The 18,141-nt window shown below is 38.7% G+C and overlaps 2 protein-coding genes across 2 annotated transcripts; both read left to right on the top strand.

Moving 5' to 3' along the window:
- The first annotated feature begins 125 nt into the window (after positions 1-125).
- LOC108559903 (dynein-1-beta heavy chain, flagellar inner arm I1 complex) lies at positions 126-2,264 on the top strand. Its single transcript, XM_017917278.1, has 7 exons — positions 126-612; positions 702-980; positions 1,033-1,493; positions 1,544-1,713; positions 1,770-1,857; positions 1,917-2,143; positions 2,189-2,264. The coding sequence occupies exons 1-7, from the start codon at positions 126-128 to the stop codon at positions 2,262-2,264; spliced, it is 1,788 nt and encodes a 595-aa protein (XP_017772767.1).
- Positions 2,265-2,325: 61 nt separating this feature from the next.
- LOC108559906 (dynein heavy chain 2, axonemal) lies at positions 2,326-16,245 on the top strand. The gene is made up of 33 exons (XM_017917283.1): positions 2,326-2,550; positions 2,612-3,323; positions 3,378-3,570; positions 3,626-3,974; positions 4,028-4,274; positions 4,639-4,887; positions 4,938-5,107; positions 5,168-5,491; positions 5,543-5,729; positions 5,786-6,397; positions 6,451-6,670; positions 6,750-6,912; positions 6,971-7,287; positions 7,349-7,545; positions 7,596-8,196; positions 8,273-8,571; positions 8,651-8,853; positions 8,913-9,098; positions 9,177-9,375; positions 9,431-9,655; positions 9,706-10,115; positions 10,172-10,751; positions 10,813-11,097; positions 11,218-11,399; positions 11,456-12,500; positions 12,551-12,775; positions 12,829-14,433; positions 14,491-15,093; positions 15,147-15,271; positions 15,325-15,467; positions 15,522-15,676; positions 15,738-15,984; positions 16,067-16,245. Exons 1-33 carry the CDS (start codon positions 2,357-2,359, stop codon positions 16,219-16,221), a joined length of 11,607 nt encoding a protein of 3,868 aa, XP_017772772.1. The 5' UTR covers positions 2,326-2,356; the 3' UTR covers positions 16,222-16,245.
- Positions 16,246-18,141: the final 1,896 nt, after the last annotated feature.

Here is an 18,141-nt window from a genome sequence, read left to right as displayed (position 1 = left end):
AGCACAAAACGTCAGATGCAAACAAAAAGAGAGTGATCGTTGTTATGGTGAGTTGTTTATTGATCAAACAAAACCGGAAAGGTTTCTTTCTGGTGTCGATTGTGTGACAGTGTTAGCAAAAAGAAATGTTTGACGATGAAAAGAGCGTCGAATCTAAGGATTCGTTGTTCTCGGAGAAGGATTTCGTTGTCGAAGATGATGTGGAGATCGCTGAAGAGTCGGAGGCTGAGGATAGACCCCAGTATACGGAGGAGGAACTTGGGAAACTCATAGGATTCGTCAAGGGAATTACGACGTTGTACGATTTGCGGGAAACGGATTGGAATCAGCTCAACGAGAGCGGCATTGTCAACTTCCTCATGGATCCACGTGAGCAGATCCTCTGCATATACTTCGATGGGGACGATTTGATTGCTACCGTGGAGTATCCTAATTGCGTTTACGAGGATCTTACGTATTTCATCAGGGAACCTAACGAAGTCTTCCAAGTGGATACTTTCCACGATAACATCATCTTCGGAACGGTCCACAGCAGCATCGAGTCCACGTTACTCGAAGTTCTCGAAAATGTTTACGCACCGATCTTCTTCAAAATTAAGAATTGGCCAGAGAGTGAGTATTTTTTTATTATGATTTTTCAAAAAAATCTTCATGTAATTACTTATTTATATTACAATTGGTGATTTATTTTTGATTTTCAGATGTGAAAAGTGATTTTTGCAGTCACTTACACAACTTTCTCGCCAAACTGACCGACATAAGCTACAAGATGATTGGTTTGACTGTAATTTACATTCCTAAAGAAGGATTGGATATGTCTGTGGAGGAAGCCACGAAGGACAAGGAGCTCGTCCGAAGATTGGAGAGCATAGTGGTTTACTGGACGAGTCAGATTCGAGTTATCCTCCAAGATCAAGATACGGGCGTTAAAGAGAGCATGATAACGCCCTTGGATGAAATCCAGAATTGGATTTCGAGATGTAAATCTACGTTTATAACTATATTAAGCAAATACTAAAATGTGTATTTCAGATGAGAATTTGACGGGTGTCGGACAGCAATTGACCAGCAAAAAGTTAAAACACACCACGGAAATATTGGTCAGCGTTCAATCGCTTTACGTGAAACAGTTCTTATCCGTTGCGGATGAAATCAGTGGAAAGTTGGAGGAAGCCAAATCAAATATTGAGTATTTGCAAATAATTCGAGATCCGTGCGGTGCTCTGAACAACGTGGAATCTCCGGATAAAATACCTGAAACCATTCCACCCATCTTGACTTTGATCCGCTACATTTGGTTGAATAGTAAATACTATAATACCGATCAGAGAATAACGACTCTCTGCAAGGCTTTGACTACTCAAATCATCGTGCGGTGCATCGAGTTCATCGACCTGAACACTGTGTTCAAGAGTAAAAAGAGTAAAGAGGCTATAAACACTTTCCAGATGTGCATTGCCAGTTGCAAAACCTACATGAGGCTTTACGATATTGTAAATTCATTCCCTTTGTATTTCAGTTTGTATTTTAGAATATTTTGTAGATGTCTGATGCGCATACAGAGTTTGGAACGACTCCTTGGAAATTGGAAAGATCTCCGATCTTCAGCCACATGGAATCTTTCATTCAACGTTGCAACGATATGATTGAAATTTGCGAGGCAATGATCAACTTTGGTCGATTCGATGAAACCGAAGATATACCTAAACCAAAGTAGTTACTAATTCTCTGTATAATTTACATTACTTAATATTATTGAATTATTACAGGTTCAGCGGTACTAGAGCTATGGAATTTGAGAAATGGTGCGAGAAAGTCGAAGACATGTTTTCCGATAGTTTGTACGAAGTCCATGCTGTAATTTATCATTATTTTTTTAATTGGTGCATCAATTATGTTAATTCTAACATTTTTAGGTAAAAACTATAATTTTGGATGTACAATCTTCGCAGTGGTACGATGAGATTTTAAAATTTCGTGGCCGAATGAAGGATATCGAAATAGTAATTGAAAATCTGGTGAACAGCGTCTTCGATCAAATTCCCACTGTGGATGAGGGCGTAGAAGCTCTTGCTGCGTTTTACAATTATTCTAAAAGATCAACTTTGAAATCCCTCTTTGACAGAAAAACGCTCTACGTAACGTGCTTAGAAATCTGTGTTTCTCATTTTAATGATTATTTTTGCAGGTTTATCAATTGTTTAGAAACGAAATTCAGGATTGCAAATCAGATTTGGTATCGGATGAAGATGAGTATCCGGTGAATATGCCGTATTACGCGGGAAGAGCAGCCATGGCTATGATGAAGAAGAACCGTCTGGAGATCTTGAAGAAGGTGCTGGAGGCGGCGCATTGGATGTCCCCTTGCAGCATATCCGAGGAAGTTTTCCTGCAGTACGAATCTTTGATTAGCTCCATCGATGAGCTTGTCTTGAACCTCTTCAGGAGGTTTAACGAGAACGTCGGTGAAGACGTTACCAAACGTTTGGATAGGCCGTTGATGTGTCGAAGCGCATCACGACCCGGATTGATTGAATGCAACATGGATAAGTAAATAAAGTTATTACATACTTTATTATTACATTATTTTGATTACGTTGATAATTTTCAGGAAGTTGTTGCAAATTTTTCAAGAGATACGCTACTTCCTGGCCATGAAATACGAAGTTCCGTCCAACTGCAACTATGTGTGGTCGAAGGTGACGTCCTTGAAGTTCATTTTTGAGAACGTCGTGCAGGTTGTTCGAGATTACAATAATTTGATTGCGTCGTTGGGGGACGAGGAAAGGGTTTTGTTCAAACAGTTGATTCTCAATGTAGAAAAGAAGATTAGTCCGGGACTATCGAAGCTCACTTGGAATACGGATCTCGGAGATGCTTACATTGCGGAATGCAGTGCTTGTACGTCTGATCTACAAGATTTCGTCACAGATTACAAGACGTGCAATTTGGAGATTGTTGCTATTTGCGAGAAGATTTGCGATTCTCCAATTATACACATATCCTCTGGAGTTTCCTACGACATGGATGTTCTCTTCAATATCATCAACAAATCTAGGGAGGAGACCATTGATAAATTCATAGAATACTATCAGCAGATAATTCGATACTTGATTGTGGTTTACGAAGGATTTGAGCAAAATATACAAAATATGGCTGAGCAATGGATTAAATACATTATCAAATTTGATATTTTGATGGAGGAAGCTCTTCGTGTAACAGTGAAGAACTCTTTGCAGCACGTGTACGAAACGCTTCACGGCGATGGAGTTACAGGCCCAAATCCTGTTTTGAATCTAGAGACCCATTTGAAACATAACAAGGTATTCTATCAGATCCTAATTCTACAAAATTATTTCAAAATCCATTCCTTGCAGATCAACTTTGTGCCGACTTTAAGCAGCTTCGCCACTCACATGGCCGACATCCTACCATCCATCACATTGAACCTAACCGCTGTGCCTAGGATATCAGAGAAGTTTCACATTAAAAATGCAAGAATTCGGAGCTTTTCCGACCTCATCAACAGCGACGCCGAATGCAACAAGTTGCAAAAGCTAATCAACAAAGGTAATTTCCAATTATAATTATAGATATTGCAATTTAGTTTATTGATGTTCATCAGAGGTTCAATTGAACGTGGATAAGATGCGAGAGTACATGCAGATGTGGATGCCGTTCCGAGACCTTTGGGAACTCAACAAAGATCTTTTTATTGACATGTACGAGAAGGAGAACCCAACTGCAAGCCAATTCGATGCGAACATTGGTCGATACACGGAGCTCGCAAACAACGTTCAGATTATCGAGAACGTGACCATAGTGTACTTCATAATCGTCGATTGCAATAACCTGAAGAAATCCATCATTGATCACTGTATTAAATGGCAAGAGAAGCTTACGGCGTTGCTGTTTAAAATCACCAAGAGGATGGTCAATTGGATATACAAATACACGAAAGAAAATTCCGAAAAGTATTATATTCAGTATTTGGTTTTTGCGATGTTTGCATTTGCTTATGTTTTAGGGTGATGGTGGTTCCGCAGAACTTGAAGGAAATGCAGAATGCGATTCTATTTTACGAGAGGTTGGTGGATGAAGCGCCCAAGGAGGAGAAGGCATTCGTTGAGATTATTGAGCAGACTGAAGTACTTGATAAGTATGGGATGGAAATACCGGATGAGGTCAGGAAGAATATGAAAGGGATACCGCAGATTTGGGAAGCTTATTTGCTGACGCTAGAAGAAGCTGATAAGATGATCGAGTTTACTAAGGTAGTGTTCAATCCGGAGTATTACATATACCCGGATCCTGCTTATAACTAAGTTTTCTTACTTACATTTTCACTCTTCATGAGTAAGGTTTCTGTACTACTTTATTATTTAAGGACCAATGTAACTAAACTGGTATTTTGTACAAATACGATACAGAAAAACTGATTATTGACCTTGTATGAAATAGCTTACATATTTACATTATATGAATGTATTGTAGGAAGACTAACTAAAACATATTTTTACTAAGACAAACTGACTTTTTAACAATATCCTTGAATCATTCATCCTTTTCTTGTTATCCTATTTGAAAAAAAAGCTGTTACACACTGGACCTAGTATTGCATAAATCATGTATTTTCAGAACGGATTCAGAAATAATTTATTGGAAGAATCTGAGGATATCAAAAGAGAAGCGTGCAATTTGTTGGATACCTTCATGACCACAGGACCATTTAGTCATGATGTCAAGGTGTCAGATGCTAAAAATTTCCTGAAGATGATGAGAGAAAACATATCGAAACTACGCGAGAGAGAAGCTCTGGTTAAAGAGAATTTGGGCATCTTCGAATTGAGTTTGATGGAGTCTCAGGATTTAAACGCACTGGAAAAAGTATAATATCACACGCGTAATAAATTTGTATTACTATATTAATTGATTAGGAAATGCTCACGCTTGAAATCGTTTGGGGCTTAACAGAAGAATGGGATATAGCTTGGAACAAGTATAAAACTGGCGAATTCTGGGGCATCCAGACCGACGACATGGAGGAGACTGCACAGACTCTGTTCAGGAAGTTGACGAAACTAGCACGAGAGTTGAAAGAGAAAAAGTATTTGATGATTAAGATGATGTATGTTTTAGTGATTTAATGATTTTTTTTTGTGAATAGTTGGTCTATTGTTGAGCATACCAGACAAAGGGTGGATGCGTTCAGAAGAACTTTACCTTTGATTGGAGATTTGAAGAACCCTGCGATGCGACCCAGGCATTGGGATCGTGTGCGTGCTGCGATGTACGAAGACTTCGATCAGAATTCGCCAGCTTTTAATCTGGAAGCTATTTTAGCTATGAGGATGATTGATTACGCTGAGCAAATCAATGAAATCTCCAATGCGGCAACCATGGAGTTGCTTATCGAAAAGGGTATCAAAGCTATTGCGGATACTTGGAAGCTTGTTACTATCGAGATGGCACCTTACAAAGGATTCTTTAGGTAATTGTATGGGGATTTGAAATTCTAAAATGAATTTATTTCTGCATCTAGAATCAAATCAGTCGATGATTGTTTCCAAATGTTGGAGGATAACATGATGCAACTGTCAACGATGAAGAGCACTAGGTTTGTGGAGCCGTTTGCTAAAGAAGTGGATATGTGGGAAAGGCGTTTATCGTACATTATGGAAACTTTGGAAACTGCCTTGAACGTACAAAGACAATGGCTCTATTTAGAGGTATTCCCAAAACCAAGCATATTTGATAAACATAGTTACTATTCTTGTTGTATTAGAATATATTTGGAGGCGAGGATATTAGGAGGCAAATGCCTAAAGAAACTTTAGAATTTGATGGTTTGACTGACGATTGGAAGGAGATTTCAACGAGAATGGCAGGAGGAAAAAACGCTATGCGTTGCGTTACATTTATTCCTGCGCCGCAACTACTGAACAAGTTGAACAAGATGAACGATAAGCTGGAGCTGATCCAAAGAGCACTCGAGTTGTATCTGGAGACGAAACGACACGTCTTTCCACGCTTCTACTTCATATCCAACGACGATATGTTGGAGATCTTGGGCAACGCTAAAAAACCAGAAGCAGTTCAGCCGCACTTCAAGAAATTGTTCGACAATCTGAACAAACTGAAGCTGCAGAAGAATGCGATCACCATGAAATCTGAAGCAATCGGCATGATTTCTGAAGATGGAGAGTATATGGAGTTCACCAAGATGGTAATCATCGATGGTCAGGTAGAAAACTGGCTGAACGATGTGGAGTCGATGATGAGGTTCACTCTGAAAACAGAGTTTAAACCTTGCAGAGCTGCGCTTCGTAAAATGCTGAGCAAGAGAGATAAATGGTTGTTATCCTATTGTGGACAGCTGTGCAATGCTTGCAGCCAAGTATGAAATATTTTGAAATTATTATATTCTTGCAAATATATTTATTTTCTTAGATGCAATGGACTACTGATTGTACTCGAGCTCTGGTGCACTGCAAGCTCACGGAAAGTAAGAAACCTTTAAAGAGGTTGCGGAAAAAGCAAAATAGGATTTTGCTGAAGCTTTCGGAATTGAGCAGAAGAGAATTGCCTAAGTTGCAAAGATTGAAAGCAAATACACTGATCACCATAGAGATTCACTCCAGGGATGTCATTGATAGGATGTACAGAGCAAGTAAGTTAGCAGTATTGGTATAACTATATTGTAACGCTTTCCTGGTTGAATAGTACTACTATTTTATTGTAACTTGCAGATTGTATGGATACTGGTGCATTCGAATGGTTTTCTCAATTGCGTTTCTATTGGGACAGAGAAATAGACGATTGCATAATCAGACAGACCAACACCCATTTTCTGTATGGATACGAATACAATGGGAATTCAGGACGCTTGGTTATAACACCTCTAACGGATAGGTATACATTTAACTATCTTACTTACATAGCTTATATACCAAATTTGTATACTTGCTAGATGTTATATAACTCTGACAACCGCTTTGCATTTATTCCGCGGTGGAAGCCCGAAAGGTCCTGCAGGTACAGGAAAAACGGAAACTGTGAAAGATTTGGGCAAAGCTATGGGTATGTGGGTGATAGTTAATAACTGCTCCGAAGGGCTGGACTTCAAGAGTATGGGCAAATGCTTTTCGGGATTGGCTCAAACCGGTGCTTGGGGATGCTTCGACGAGTTCAACAGAATCAACATTGAGGTCTTATCTGTTGTTGCACAACAGATTATGTGCATCCTAGCAGCTATTTCACAAAGAGTAAAGACCTTTATATTCGAAGGTAATAATCTACTATAAATATACATACAAACTCTATTATTTAAATTAATCTTTGACTTTAGGAATTGAGATTAATTTGAAACACAGCTGCGGTATTTTTATAACTATGAATCCTGGTTATGCAGGAAGAACTGAACTTCCGGATAACGTAAAGTCTATGTTCAGACCAATTTCGATGATGGTTCCGGATAGTGTTATTATTGCAGAAAATACGTTATTCAGCGATGGATTTCAGAACGCTCGAGTTCTTGCAAAGAAGGTAAGACTATTTTCCGCATATTAAGTATAAGTTGTAATTTGGGGTTGAAGGTATTCACTCTGTATCAATTATCAATTCGTCAATTGAGTAAACAAGACCATTACGATTTTGGTCTGAGATCAATGGTTGCCTTGCTGAGATATGCAGGTAAAAAGAGGAGACAACTGTCGCATCTTCCCGAAGAGGAAATAGTTTATCTTGCAATGAAAGATATGAATATTGCCAAGCTGACTGCCGACGATCTTCCACTTTTCAATGGAATCATGTCTGACATTTTCCCTGGGATATCTCTTCCATCCGTTGATTATGAAGATATGAATGCTGCAATCTCGGGCCACTTGAAGGAGAACGGATTGCAGTGCATTGCCACAGCCTTGACCAAAGTGATCCAGCTCTACGAAACAAAGAATTCACGACACTCAGTCATGATTTTGGGACGGACTGGTACCGCCAAAACTGTTACGTGGAAAGCTTTGCAGGGTTGCATGGGTCGACTGAAAAGGGCAGGAAAGCCAGGTTTTCAAGTCGTTCACGAATATCCCATCAATCCGAAAGCCTTGAATCTTGCTGAACTGTATGGGGAATATAATCTGAGCACCAACGAATGGCTCGACGGAGTTATAAGTTCTATCATGAGAATTACTTGCGCAGGTATTTAATCGATATAATTTAGTTTGTATACTTTACGTCAACGTAACGTTATGTTAACTATATAAATTTGTTAAAGAGGAAAGTCCCGATGAGAAGTGGATTTTATTTGATGGACCCGTTGATGCTGTGTGGATTGAAAACATGAACAGCGTGATGGATGATAACAAAGTGTTGACTCTGATCAACAGTGATCGTATAACAATGCCGGAACAGGTATCGCTTCTATTTGAAGTTGGTGATCTTACTGTAGCTTCACCAGCAACAGTTAGCAGATGCGGTATGGTTTACAATGATTACAAGGACTGGGGATGGCAACCTTTTGTAACCTCCTGGTTACAAAAGGTCGAAAATAGAGGGAAAGATTATATTACCTTGGTAAATAATTTAGAACACAAAAAAAACTTTCTCCTTTATCACGAATCTTGTATAATCATAATTACAAATTTGTTTGTAGATGAAATATTATTTCAATTATTATTTAAATACTATCTTGGAATTTAAACGGCTGAATTGTCAAGAGACCATCGTAACTTCTGAACTGAATTTGGTGGTTTCATTTTGCAAATTACTTGAGATGTTTGCCACTAAAGAGAATGGCATTGATATTACGAACGAGGAGACGTTCGAAGATATGATTAAAATATGGTTTTTATTTTGGTATAGTATCAATCAATGATTTTTTATCTTTATATTCTCACTAATAATTTGGATTGTAGTATGATTTGGTCAGTTTGCGGAACAGTGGATGAGAACGGTCGTAGGAAGATGGACACGTTCATTAGAGAAAAGGAAGGAGTGTTTCCATTGAAGGACACTATTTACGAGTACTACGTTGACATCAAGAATAAGTGCTTTGCTCCTTGGGAGGAGAAGCTCAACATGTCTTGGCGTTATGATGAGGGGTAATATATCCGTTTAGTTTTATCACTATTATAAACACAAATTTATATTTCTATGAGTAATATGATTTGTTTATGTAGGTTGCCTTATCACAAAATAGTAGTCCCGACTATTGATACTGTACGATATGAATATTTAATAAGCGCTCTTCTGGATAAAGGCTATCCAGTTTTATTGACTGGACCAGTTGGGACTGGTAAAACTTCTTCTGCTCAAAGTGTTTTAAATTCAATGGATAAAGATAAATACGTTATATTAAATATCAATATGTCCGCTCAGGTACTAAGTTCTAACTAAGTATATTTCTTGAATCATAACAAATATTTTTACGTAGACAACTTCTCTCAACGTACAAGAAGCAATTGAGAGTAGAACAGAGAAGAGAACGAAAAATTCGTACGCTCCACCCGGTGGAAAGTTTATGATTACTTTCATGGACGATTTAAATATGCCAGCTAAGGAGACTTACGGATCACAACCACCTCTGGAACTGTTGCGTCAGTGGATTGACTACGGCTTCTGGTATGACAGGCAAAAGCAATGGAGGAAATATGTACAAGTTAGTATTTGATTATAGTATCACTGGACAGGTATTGATTCGTTTCTTAGAATATGTTGGTGATGGCTGGTATGGGACCACCTGGAGGTGGAAGAAATGTAATTTCGCAGAGACTACAGAGTAAATTCAACCTGATAAACATGACTTTTCCGGCGGAAGCTACGATATTCCGGATATTCGGAACAATGATTATGCAGCACACTTTAGATTTTATCGACGAAGTGAAATCTATAGCTAGGAACATTACGAATGCCACCATTGAACTATATGATAATGTTATCAATAAGATGTTGCCGACGCCTACTAAGATCCATTACCTGTTCAATCTCAGGGATATTTCTAAGGTGTTTCAGGGATTACTGCGCTCTCACAAAGATATAGGAAATAACAAACCATTCATGCTCAAACTGTGGATACACGAATGCATTCGCGTGTTCTACGATCGATTAATTGATGAAAAGTGATTGTTTAAAACTTACTTTTGAAGTTAGTTTAATGCTAATTTGATTTTTTTAGGGATCGTGAATGGTTTTTGAATCAATTAAATGAACAACTTGGAAGACATTTTGAGCTCACGTTCCACGCGATCTGCACGAATCGCGAGATTCCTATGTTTGGAGATTTCATACATGCGTTCAGTCTGTACGATGATTTGAATGATTTAACTGTGGTGAGGAAACACCTAGAGGTGCAGATGGAGGAGTATAACGCTAGTCCGAACGTGGTGCGAATGGATTTGGTGCTATTTAAGGATGCCATAGACCACATCTGCAGAATTGTCAGAGTCGTTTCCCAGCAACGAGGAAATATGCTTCTGGTGGGTATCGGAGGAAGCGGAAGACAGTCGGTGTCGAGGATTGCTGCGTACCTGGCCGAACTCTCGACGTTCCAGATTACTGTGACACGATCATACAAAGTAGTCGAATTTAAAGAGGATCTGAAGAAGCTGTTTTCTTTGTCAGGCGTCGATGGAAGGCCGACGTCGTTTCTCTTCAACGACACGCAAGTTACGGACGAAGGTTTCTTGGAAATCATCAACAACATGTTGAGCACCGGCGAAGTTGCCAATCTTTATAAAACGGACGAGTTTGAAGAAGTTCGTTGTTTGCAATTGTATATTCTATATAGTCTAAATCTTTAATAATTTCTTCTTCAAGATCAAAGCGAAGCTGTACAAGGCAGCTGTAAAGGCGGGAATCGTCCAAACGAACGAAGGCTACTATAATTTTCTGATTCAACGAATCCGTACTAATCTGCACATCATCCTCTGCATGAGTCCCATCGGTGAAGCCTTTCGAAACAGATTGAGACAATATCCAGGATTGATAAATTGCACGACCATCGATTGGTTTTGCGATTGGCCTGTTGCGGCCCTTCTGGAAGTTGCCCATAAGTATATAGCTGATGTTAATTTCGTGGAAAGCATAACTGGACAAGAACAGGTATTTCACACAACTTCAATTCAATAATATCGAACATAGATTGAATGCACAATTAGATTTATATTGTGTATATTTCAAATGAAACATAAAGTCGCTTACTTTTACGTTTATATTTGTTAGGAGAAACGTCGCGATTCGTTGGTGTTTTCGACGCAGGATAGACTGTTGCAGGCAGTGGCTACAATTTTTGCAACAATTCATGCTTCCGTTGGAAAGTATGCAAAGAGGATGGCTTCGGAACTGAAGAGGCACTGTTACGTAACGCCTGTAAATTACATTGAGCTAGTCGCCGGATTCAAAATGTAAACGCAGCTTGCACAAAATGAAGGAAAATAATTTAATATTTGATTTATATTAGAATGCTTGATCACAAACGCAGGGAGACTGCTTCAGAGGCAAACAAACTGCGCAACGGTTTGTGGAAGATCGAGGATTGCAGAATCAAGGTAGAAACGATGTCGGCCGAGTTGGCTGACGCTCAAATCCAGGTCAACCAGTACCAGGAAGAGTGCGAGGAGTATATGGTCATCATTGTGCAACAGCAGAAAGAAGCCGACGAACAGGCTAAAGAAGTTGAGGTGACGAGGATAAAGATCTCAGAGGAGGAGGTTGTATGCAAAAAACTAGCGGATGTTGCGCAAGCTGATCTTGACCAAGCAATGCCTGCACTAGAGGAAGCAATAAGGGCTTTGGATTCGCTCAATAAGAAAGATATCAGTGAGATGAAATCTTACTCAAAGCCTCCTCAGAAGGTGGAGATGGTCATGGAAGCTGTCATGATTTTAAAGCAGCTGGAGCCTACGTGGACAGAGGCCAAGAGGCAACTAGGAGAGCAAAAGTTCTTGGATGATTTACGAGAATTTGATAAGAATCACATAAGCGAGAAGACGTTGAAGAAAATCAACGTATACACAACTAATGATGAGTTTGTACCGGATAAAATTGGAGTGGTGTCTTTGGCTGCTAAATCTCTTTGCATGTGGGTTATTGCAATAGAGAAATATGCAAAAGTTTGGAAGTATGTTGCACCTAAGCAGGCCAAGTTGGATGATGCCAAAGCGTCTCTTGCAGAAAAACAGAGACTTCTGGCGGAGGCTCAAGCTAAGCTTGATGAGTTGCAGAGGAAATTGGAGGAACTGCAAGCCGCTTACGAGGATAAAGTTAAGTTGAAGGAGGAGTTAAATAAGAAGGCTGAATTATTGCGTATTAAATTGGAAAGGGCTTCAATGTTGGTGGAAAATCTTGGAGGAGAGAAGATTCGTTGGGAGAATACCGTTGCTAATTTAGATACTATATTCGAGTGGTTACCAGGAGATTGCCTCTTGGGCACAGCTTTCGTCTCATATTTAGGTCCATTCGTCTCGAATTATCGAGACGACATGATTAAGTACTGGATTCAACAAGTAACGAACCAACTTAAACACTATTATTATTAAAAATAATTATTTAACAGATTATAGAATTGGATATTCCTTCGAATCCCGATTTTGAAATCATCAAATTCCTAACTGATCCCACCAGTATTCGAGAATGGATAATTCAAGGCTTGCCGTCTGATGACTTTAGTACAGAAAACGGTATAATCGTGGTCAGAGGTACTCGGTGGCCTTTGGTTATAGATCCACAGTGTCAAGCGCAGAAATGGATAAAGGCTATGGAAATGGTCAACGAACTAAAAGTATTCCACACAAATATTAAAGAAGTTGATGTAATAATGCAATTTTGTTCAAGGTTATTGATTTTGGTATGCCAGATTTTATGAAGATCGTAGAGCAATCAGTGCAACTAGGTAGGCCAGTGCTTCTTCAAAACATTAGTGAAACCATGGATCCATCGTTAAATCCTATTTTGGATAAGGCCGTGGTTAAGCAGGGTGGAATGATGATGATCAAACTGGACGATCGAATGGTATCGTACGATGAACATTTCCGGTTTTTCATTACGACAAAATTGAACAATCCTCATTATCCGCCGGAAATTTCTACAAAGACCACTCTGGTGAATTTCGCTATTAAGCAAAAAGGTTTAGAAGCTCAATTGTTGGGTATAATTGTGCGAAAGGAAAAGCCGCAGTTGGAAGAGCAGAAAGATGACATGGTTACTAGCATTGCTAAGGGTAAGAGAACGTTGATTGAATTGGAAAACGATTTGTTGAGATTGCTAAACGAGACGCGAGGATCTTTGTTGGAGGACGCAGATTTGTTCAATACATTGCAAACATCCAAGCAAACATCCATCACTGTGCAAAAAAATTTAGAGATTTCGGAGGAAACCGAAGTGGAAATTGATGCAGCCAGAGAAGGTTACAGATCGTGCGCTGAAAGAGCTTCAATTCTCTTCTTTGTTCTGAACGATATGGGACAAATTGATCCGATGTACCAATTTGCCTTGGATGCTTACGTATTCTTGTTTACTCAATCCATCGATCGTAGCACAAAGTCGCAGATTTTGGATGAGAGGATCGAAATATTGAACGAGTTTCATACCTACGCTGTATACAAAAATACTTGTAGGGCAATTTTCGAGCGGCATAAGTTATTGTTCTCCTTCCACATGTGTATCAAAATTTTGGAAGGACAAGGCAAAATTATCTCTGCGGAATACAACTTCTTGCTTAAAGGCGGAGTCGTTTTGGATAGAGAGAATCAAGTTGATAATCCTTGTTCATGGATGGATGGTACCTCTTGGGATAATATTACGGAAATGGATAAAGTTGGAGGTTTCCATGGGGTCGTGACTACCTTCGAGCAGTTTCCAAGGGATTGGTACCAATGGTACATACACACCGAACCTGAAACACAACCTTTGTTAGGCGAATGGGAGGATATTTGTAGTGAATTCCAAAAAATGTTGTTCATTCGTTCTTTGAGAATGGATCGCATTTCATTTTGTGTATCTACTTTCATTGTTAATCAACTGGGCAGTAGATTTGTGGAGCCTCCTGTTCTGGATGTTAAGCAAGTTTTGCAGGAATCCGTAGCTCAAACACCGCTCATTTTTGTCTTATCGCCGGGCGTGGATCCGACTAATTCTTTGGTACAATTGGCCGAAACGTCCAAGATGACTTCGCGATTTCACGCTTTGAGTTTGGGACAAGGGCAGGCTCCAATTGCTACCAGGATGTTAGCCACTGGTGCCAAAGAGGGTAATTGGGTGTTCTTAGCCAATTGCCATTTATCTTTGAGCTGGATGCCCAAATTGGATAAAATCGTGGAAACTCTGCAAATTGGCAAAGTGAATCCCAAGTTTCGTTTATGGTTAAGCTCCAGTCCTCATCCGGAATTTCCCATATCAATATTACAAGCTGCAATTAAAATGACAACGGAACCACCTAGAGTAAAAGCAGTTAAAGTAACTGATAATTTACCTTTATTTGAATTGTTTTTCTTTCAGGGTATCAAAGCAAATTTGAAGCGGCTTTATCAGATAGTGACGGAGGAGCAATTCAATTTGTGCCACAGCAAGGAGAAATACAAGAAGTTATTGTTCTCGCTGTGCTTTTTCCACTCCGTACTGTTGGAGAGGAAGAAGTTCCAGGAGCTTGGTTGGAACGTTGTGTACAGTTTCAACGATTCCGACTTTGAGGTATCCGAAAATTTGCTGACGATTTACTTGGATGAATACCAGAATATAACACCTTGGGATGCGTTGAAGTATTTGATAGCTGGGGTGAACTACGGTGGACACGTAACCGACGATTGGGATAGAAGGGTGCTCCTGACTTACATAAACCATTATTTCTGCGAGGATGCTTTAAACACTCCACTGTACAGGCTATCCTCGCTCGGTACTTATTATATACCTCGCGACGGGTCGCTGCAATCCTACCAGGATTACATAACACTTTTGCCCAATGTGGATAGACCAGAAGCTTTCGGACAGCATCCGAATGCCGATATAACATCTCTGATCTCAGAGACTAGGTCACTTTTCGGAACACTCATGTCTCTACAAGTTCAAGCGTCTGGCAGTGAGGAAGAGAGCAAAGAAGAAAAGGTTTCTTACTTGCAGGTTTTTATCTACAAAAACTCAATATATATTGTTCATAGGTTTCTCAATTGGCGTCAGATGTTTTGTCGAAAATACCAGAACCAATTGACTACGAGAACACGGAGAAATTAATGGGGCCTATGAAGTCACCATTGGATGTTGTGTTGCTGCAAGAAATTTCTAGGTAAGCTAATCAGAATTTATTTTCCAATACATTTTTTTAATGATTCCATGAAGGTACAATGTTTTGCTTATACAAATTCGAATATCTTTGGACGAACTTCAAAAGGGAATAAAAGGGTTAGTTGTTATGTCCACTGAGCTTGAGGAAATATTTACATGCTTCTACGATGGTCGTGTGCCTTCGTCGTGGTTAAAAGGTAACTTATGATTGTTGTTTTAAGCTAATATTACACATTACTGCTTCCTACTAGCTTATCCATCGCTGAAGCTGCTAGGTTCGTGGACCAGAGATCTGATACGAAGAATTGATCATTTCGAAACATGGGCTGAGACCACTCACCCTCCGTTGCTTTTCTGGTTGGCATCTTATACCTTTCCAACAGGTTTCCTAACTGCAGTCCTACAGGTAAGTGCAACAAATGCATTCATTACTCACAATTTAATCTACGATTAATGCAAACGTAAAGACGACCGCTCGAATGATGGAAGTGCCCATCGATACTCTGAATTGGGAATTCACAGTTTTGACTACCGATGATAATTCTGTGCAACTTAGACCAGACGTCGGTGTCTATGTGCGAGGCTTATTCTTGGAAGGCGCCGGATGGGATAAGAAGAATTCTTGTCTGATCGAACCACAGCCAATGCAATTGGTCTGCCCGATGCCACTGATTCACTTCAAACCTATAGAACAGCTCAAAAAGAAAACCAAAGGTATTTAAAAAATGCACCAATCGTATTTTGAAAATGTAATTTATTATTTCTCCTACAATCACTAAAAATAAACTTTGTTTAGGATTGTATTCGAGTCCTTGCTACTATTACCCAATCAGAACCGGTACACAAGGATGGCCATCGTTCGTCGTTGCCGTGGATCTGAAGAGCGGAGTGGAGCACTCCGATTTTTGGGTGAAGAGGGGAACGGCCCTTCTTCTAAGTTTATCAACTTAATTTGATTGGACGTTCATAAGTAATTTGTACATCAATATGCATATTTCATTAACTTTGCGTTTGCGTTGATGTTGGTCAGGTAATAAAACATTAAACTCTAGTGCCGTGGGATCGCGTGTGAATCCATTTGAGGTGTTTCAATATTAGTCTTTTTTATTATCAGTTTGTCTTGCGCTCTTATTATGGCAGCACGCGAACTCGCAGCTGTCCGATAAATGGCTAAAAAATTAAGAACCTCTCTATCAATCGGCGAATCCAATAAGAGAATACTGCCTCCTATAAATAGGAAAAGTATGGGGAGGACGGAGGAAAACGTTAAAGCTGGAAAACTGAGCGGCGTTTTGTCGACTTCCAGCGATGAGGACGGTATGTATCTCAGGAGGAAGACGTACGTGGTTTTGGAGCCTATCGTCTGCAAAGGTCCTTCCGGTGAGGACCATCGTTCGGGCTCCAATCAGAGCTCGGAGTCGCGAAGGAGGATGAAGACTAGGAAAGCTGTTAGCAAGGATTTGAAGACGCTGGATCAGTTGTTCAAGAATTTACGGCTCTCGTATATGGCCGAATTTCAACTACTGTCCAATAATAGTAGCAGCAATCAATGGACGTACTAAAAAATTGATAAGTTATTAATATTGCACGATGTGGGAAATATCGAGTGTTGCATCAGATTTATGTTTCTAGGATATAGCCTTTGAAATAATTGAAAAAAAATCGGTAGTGGTAAAATCACGAGATTCGGTGTATTTCTATATCAATTGTGTTATTTTCTAGTTGTTTGACTAGATTGATTATTTTTTCTATTTCAGTTCTCTAACACACGATATTTCTATATGTGGTTTGACAAAATATATTACTCCATTAAGTCAATTGAGCCGAAAATACTTCATTGTTATTTTATAATTAATTTTATTTAAAGTGTAATTTACATTTTTCGCATCATGCGGTAAGATTAAATTTCATTAGTCACAGTTTCATTAGTTTATTCTTCTTTAGACTCGACTTTTCTTTTTTGTTCAATCCTTTTCACCTTATACAAGTTACAACATTTGTAGACTTAATTAGATTTTATCATGATTAAGCAGAAAGGTTCAGGTAAAAAAAAAAGATCAGGTATTTTGTAATGGAGACGTCGAAGAGAAAGTGAGGACGAGAAGCAGATTGCTCCGTAACGAGGAAGTAGCTACTTAAGAACCAACGTTTACTTTTGATCTACAAATGAAGAGATAATAGTTTCTTATCTCAGCCACTTCAAAATTAGATAGTAATATTTATGGGGAAGAAGTAAAGCGTAACGGAATTTCTAAAATGGAATTCGTAAACATTAACATTCAAATTTAAGTAATTTAATTGAAAATATAGATTTGCTTGGAAATAAATTACTAACACATTTTTTTAATAAATTAGTTTCTTAAAATTCTTCGAAGTTTTCTAAATTTTTACTGATTCTGGGATCCAAAAGGTCAATGATCTTTTTCAACCTTGAAATCAGTAAATAAAATAATTTCTTCGGTTGCTTTAGAAAACGAATTTTTTGAAGAAGTGAAGCTTTGACTTTCATTTATTGAATTTATGAAAATATTCGATTGATTGTTTTCTATTTTCAACACGTTTATTCATAAACTAATGTAAAAATATAATTTTACATACGTTTAAATTATTCATTACAAACAAATAACTTTTTTTGGGTTATTGTTATTAATATTCAATACGCATCCAACGTCGCTGTTAATTTCCATAGTCTGAAGGTCAAATACCTTAAGTAATATTTACTAGAATTTGATAACTGCTTTTTTATAATTTTAAACTGTATACAATTTTATCGATGTTTACAATTTACATAAATGTTTACGTTACTAAGATTTTAGTTTGGTGTAACAAGATAGAAATTTATAGTATTAATGGTACATAAATTGAGGTCTT

The sequence above is a fragment of the Nicrophorus vespilloides genome, unplaced genomic scaffold (assembly GCF_001412225.1).
Source record: "Nicrophorus vespilloides isolate i.1.1-1 unplaced genomic scaffold, Nicve_v1.0, whole genome shotgun sequence".
In the NCBI taxonomy this organism is placed as follows: Eukaryota; Metazoa; Arthropoda; class Insecta; order Coleoptera; family Silphidae; genus Nicrophorus; species Nicrophorus vespilloides.
Note: the sequence above shows the minus strand (reverse complement) of the source record. Positions and strands in the feature narration are given on the sequence as shown.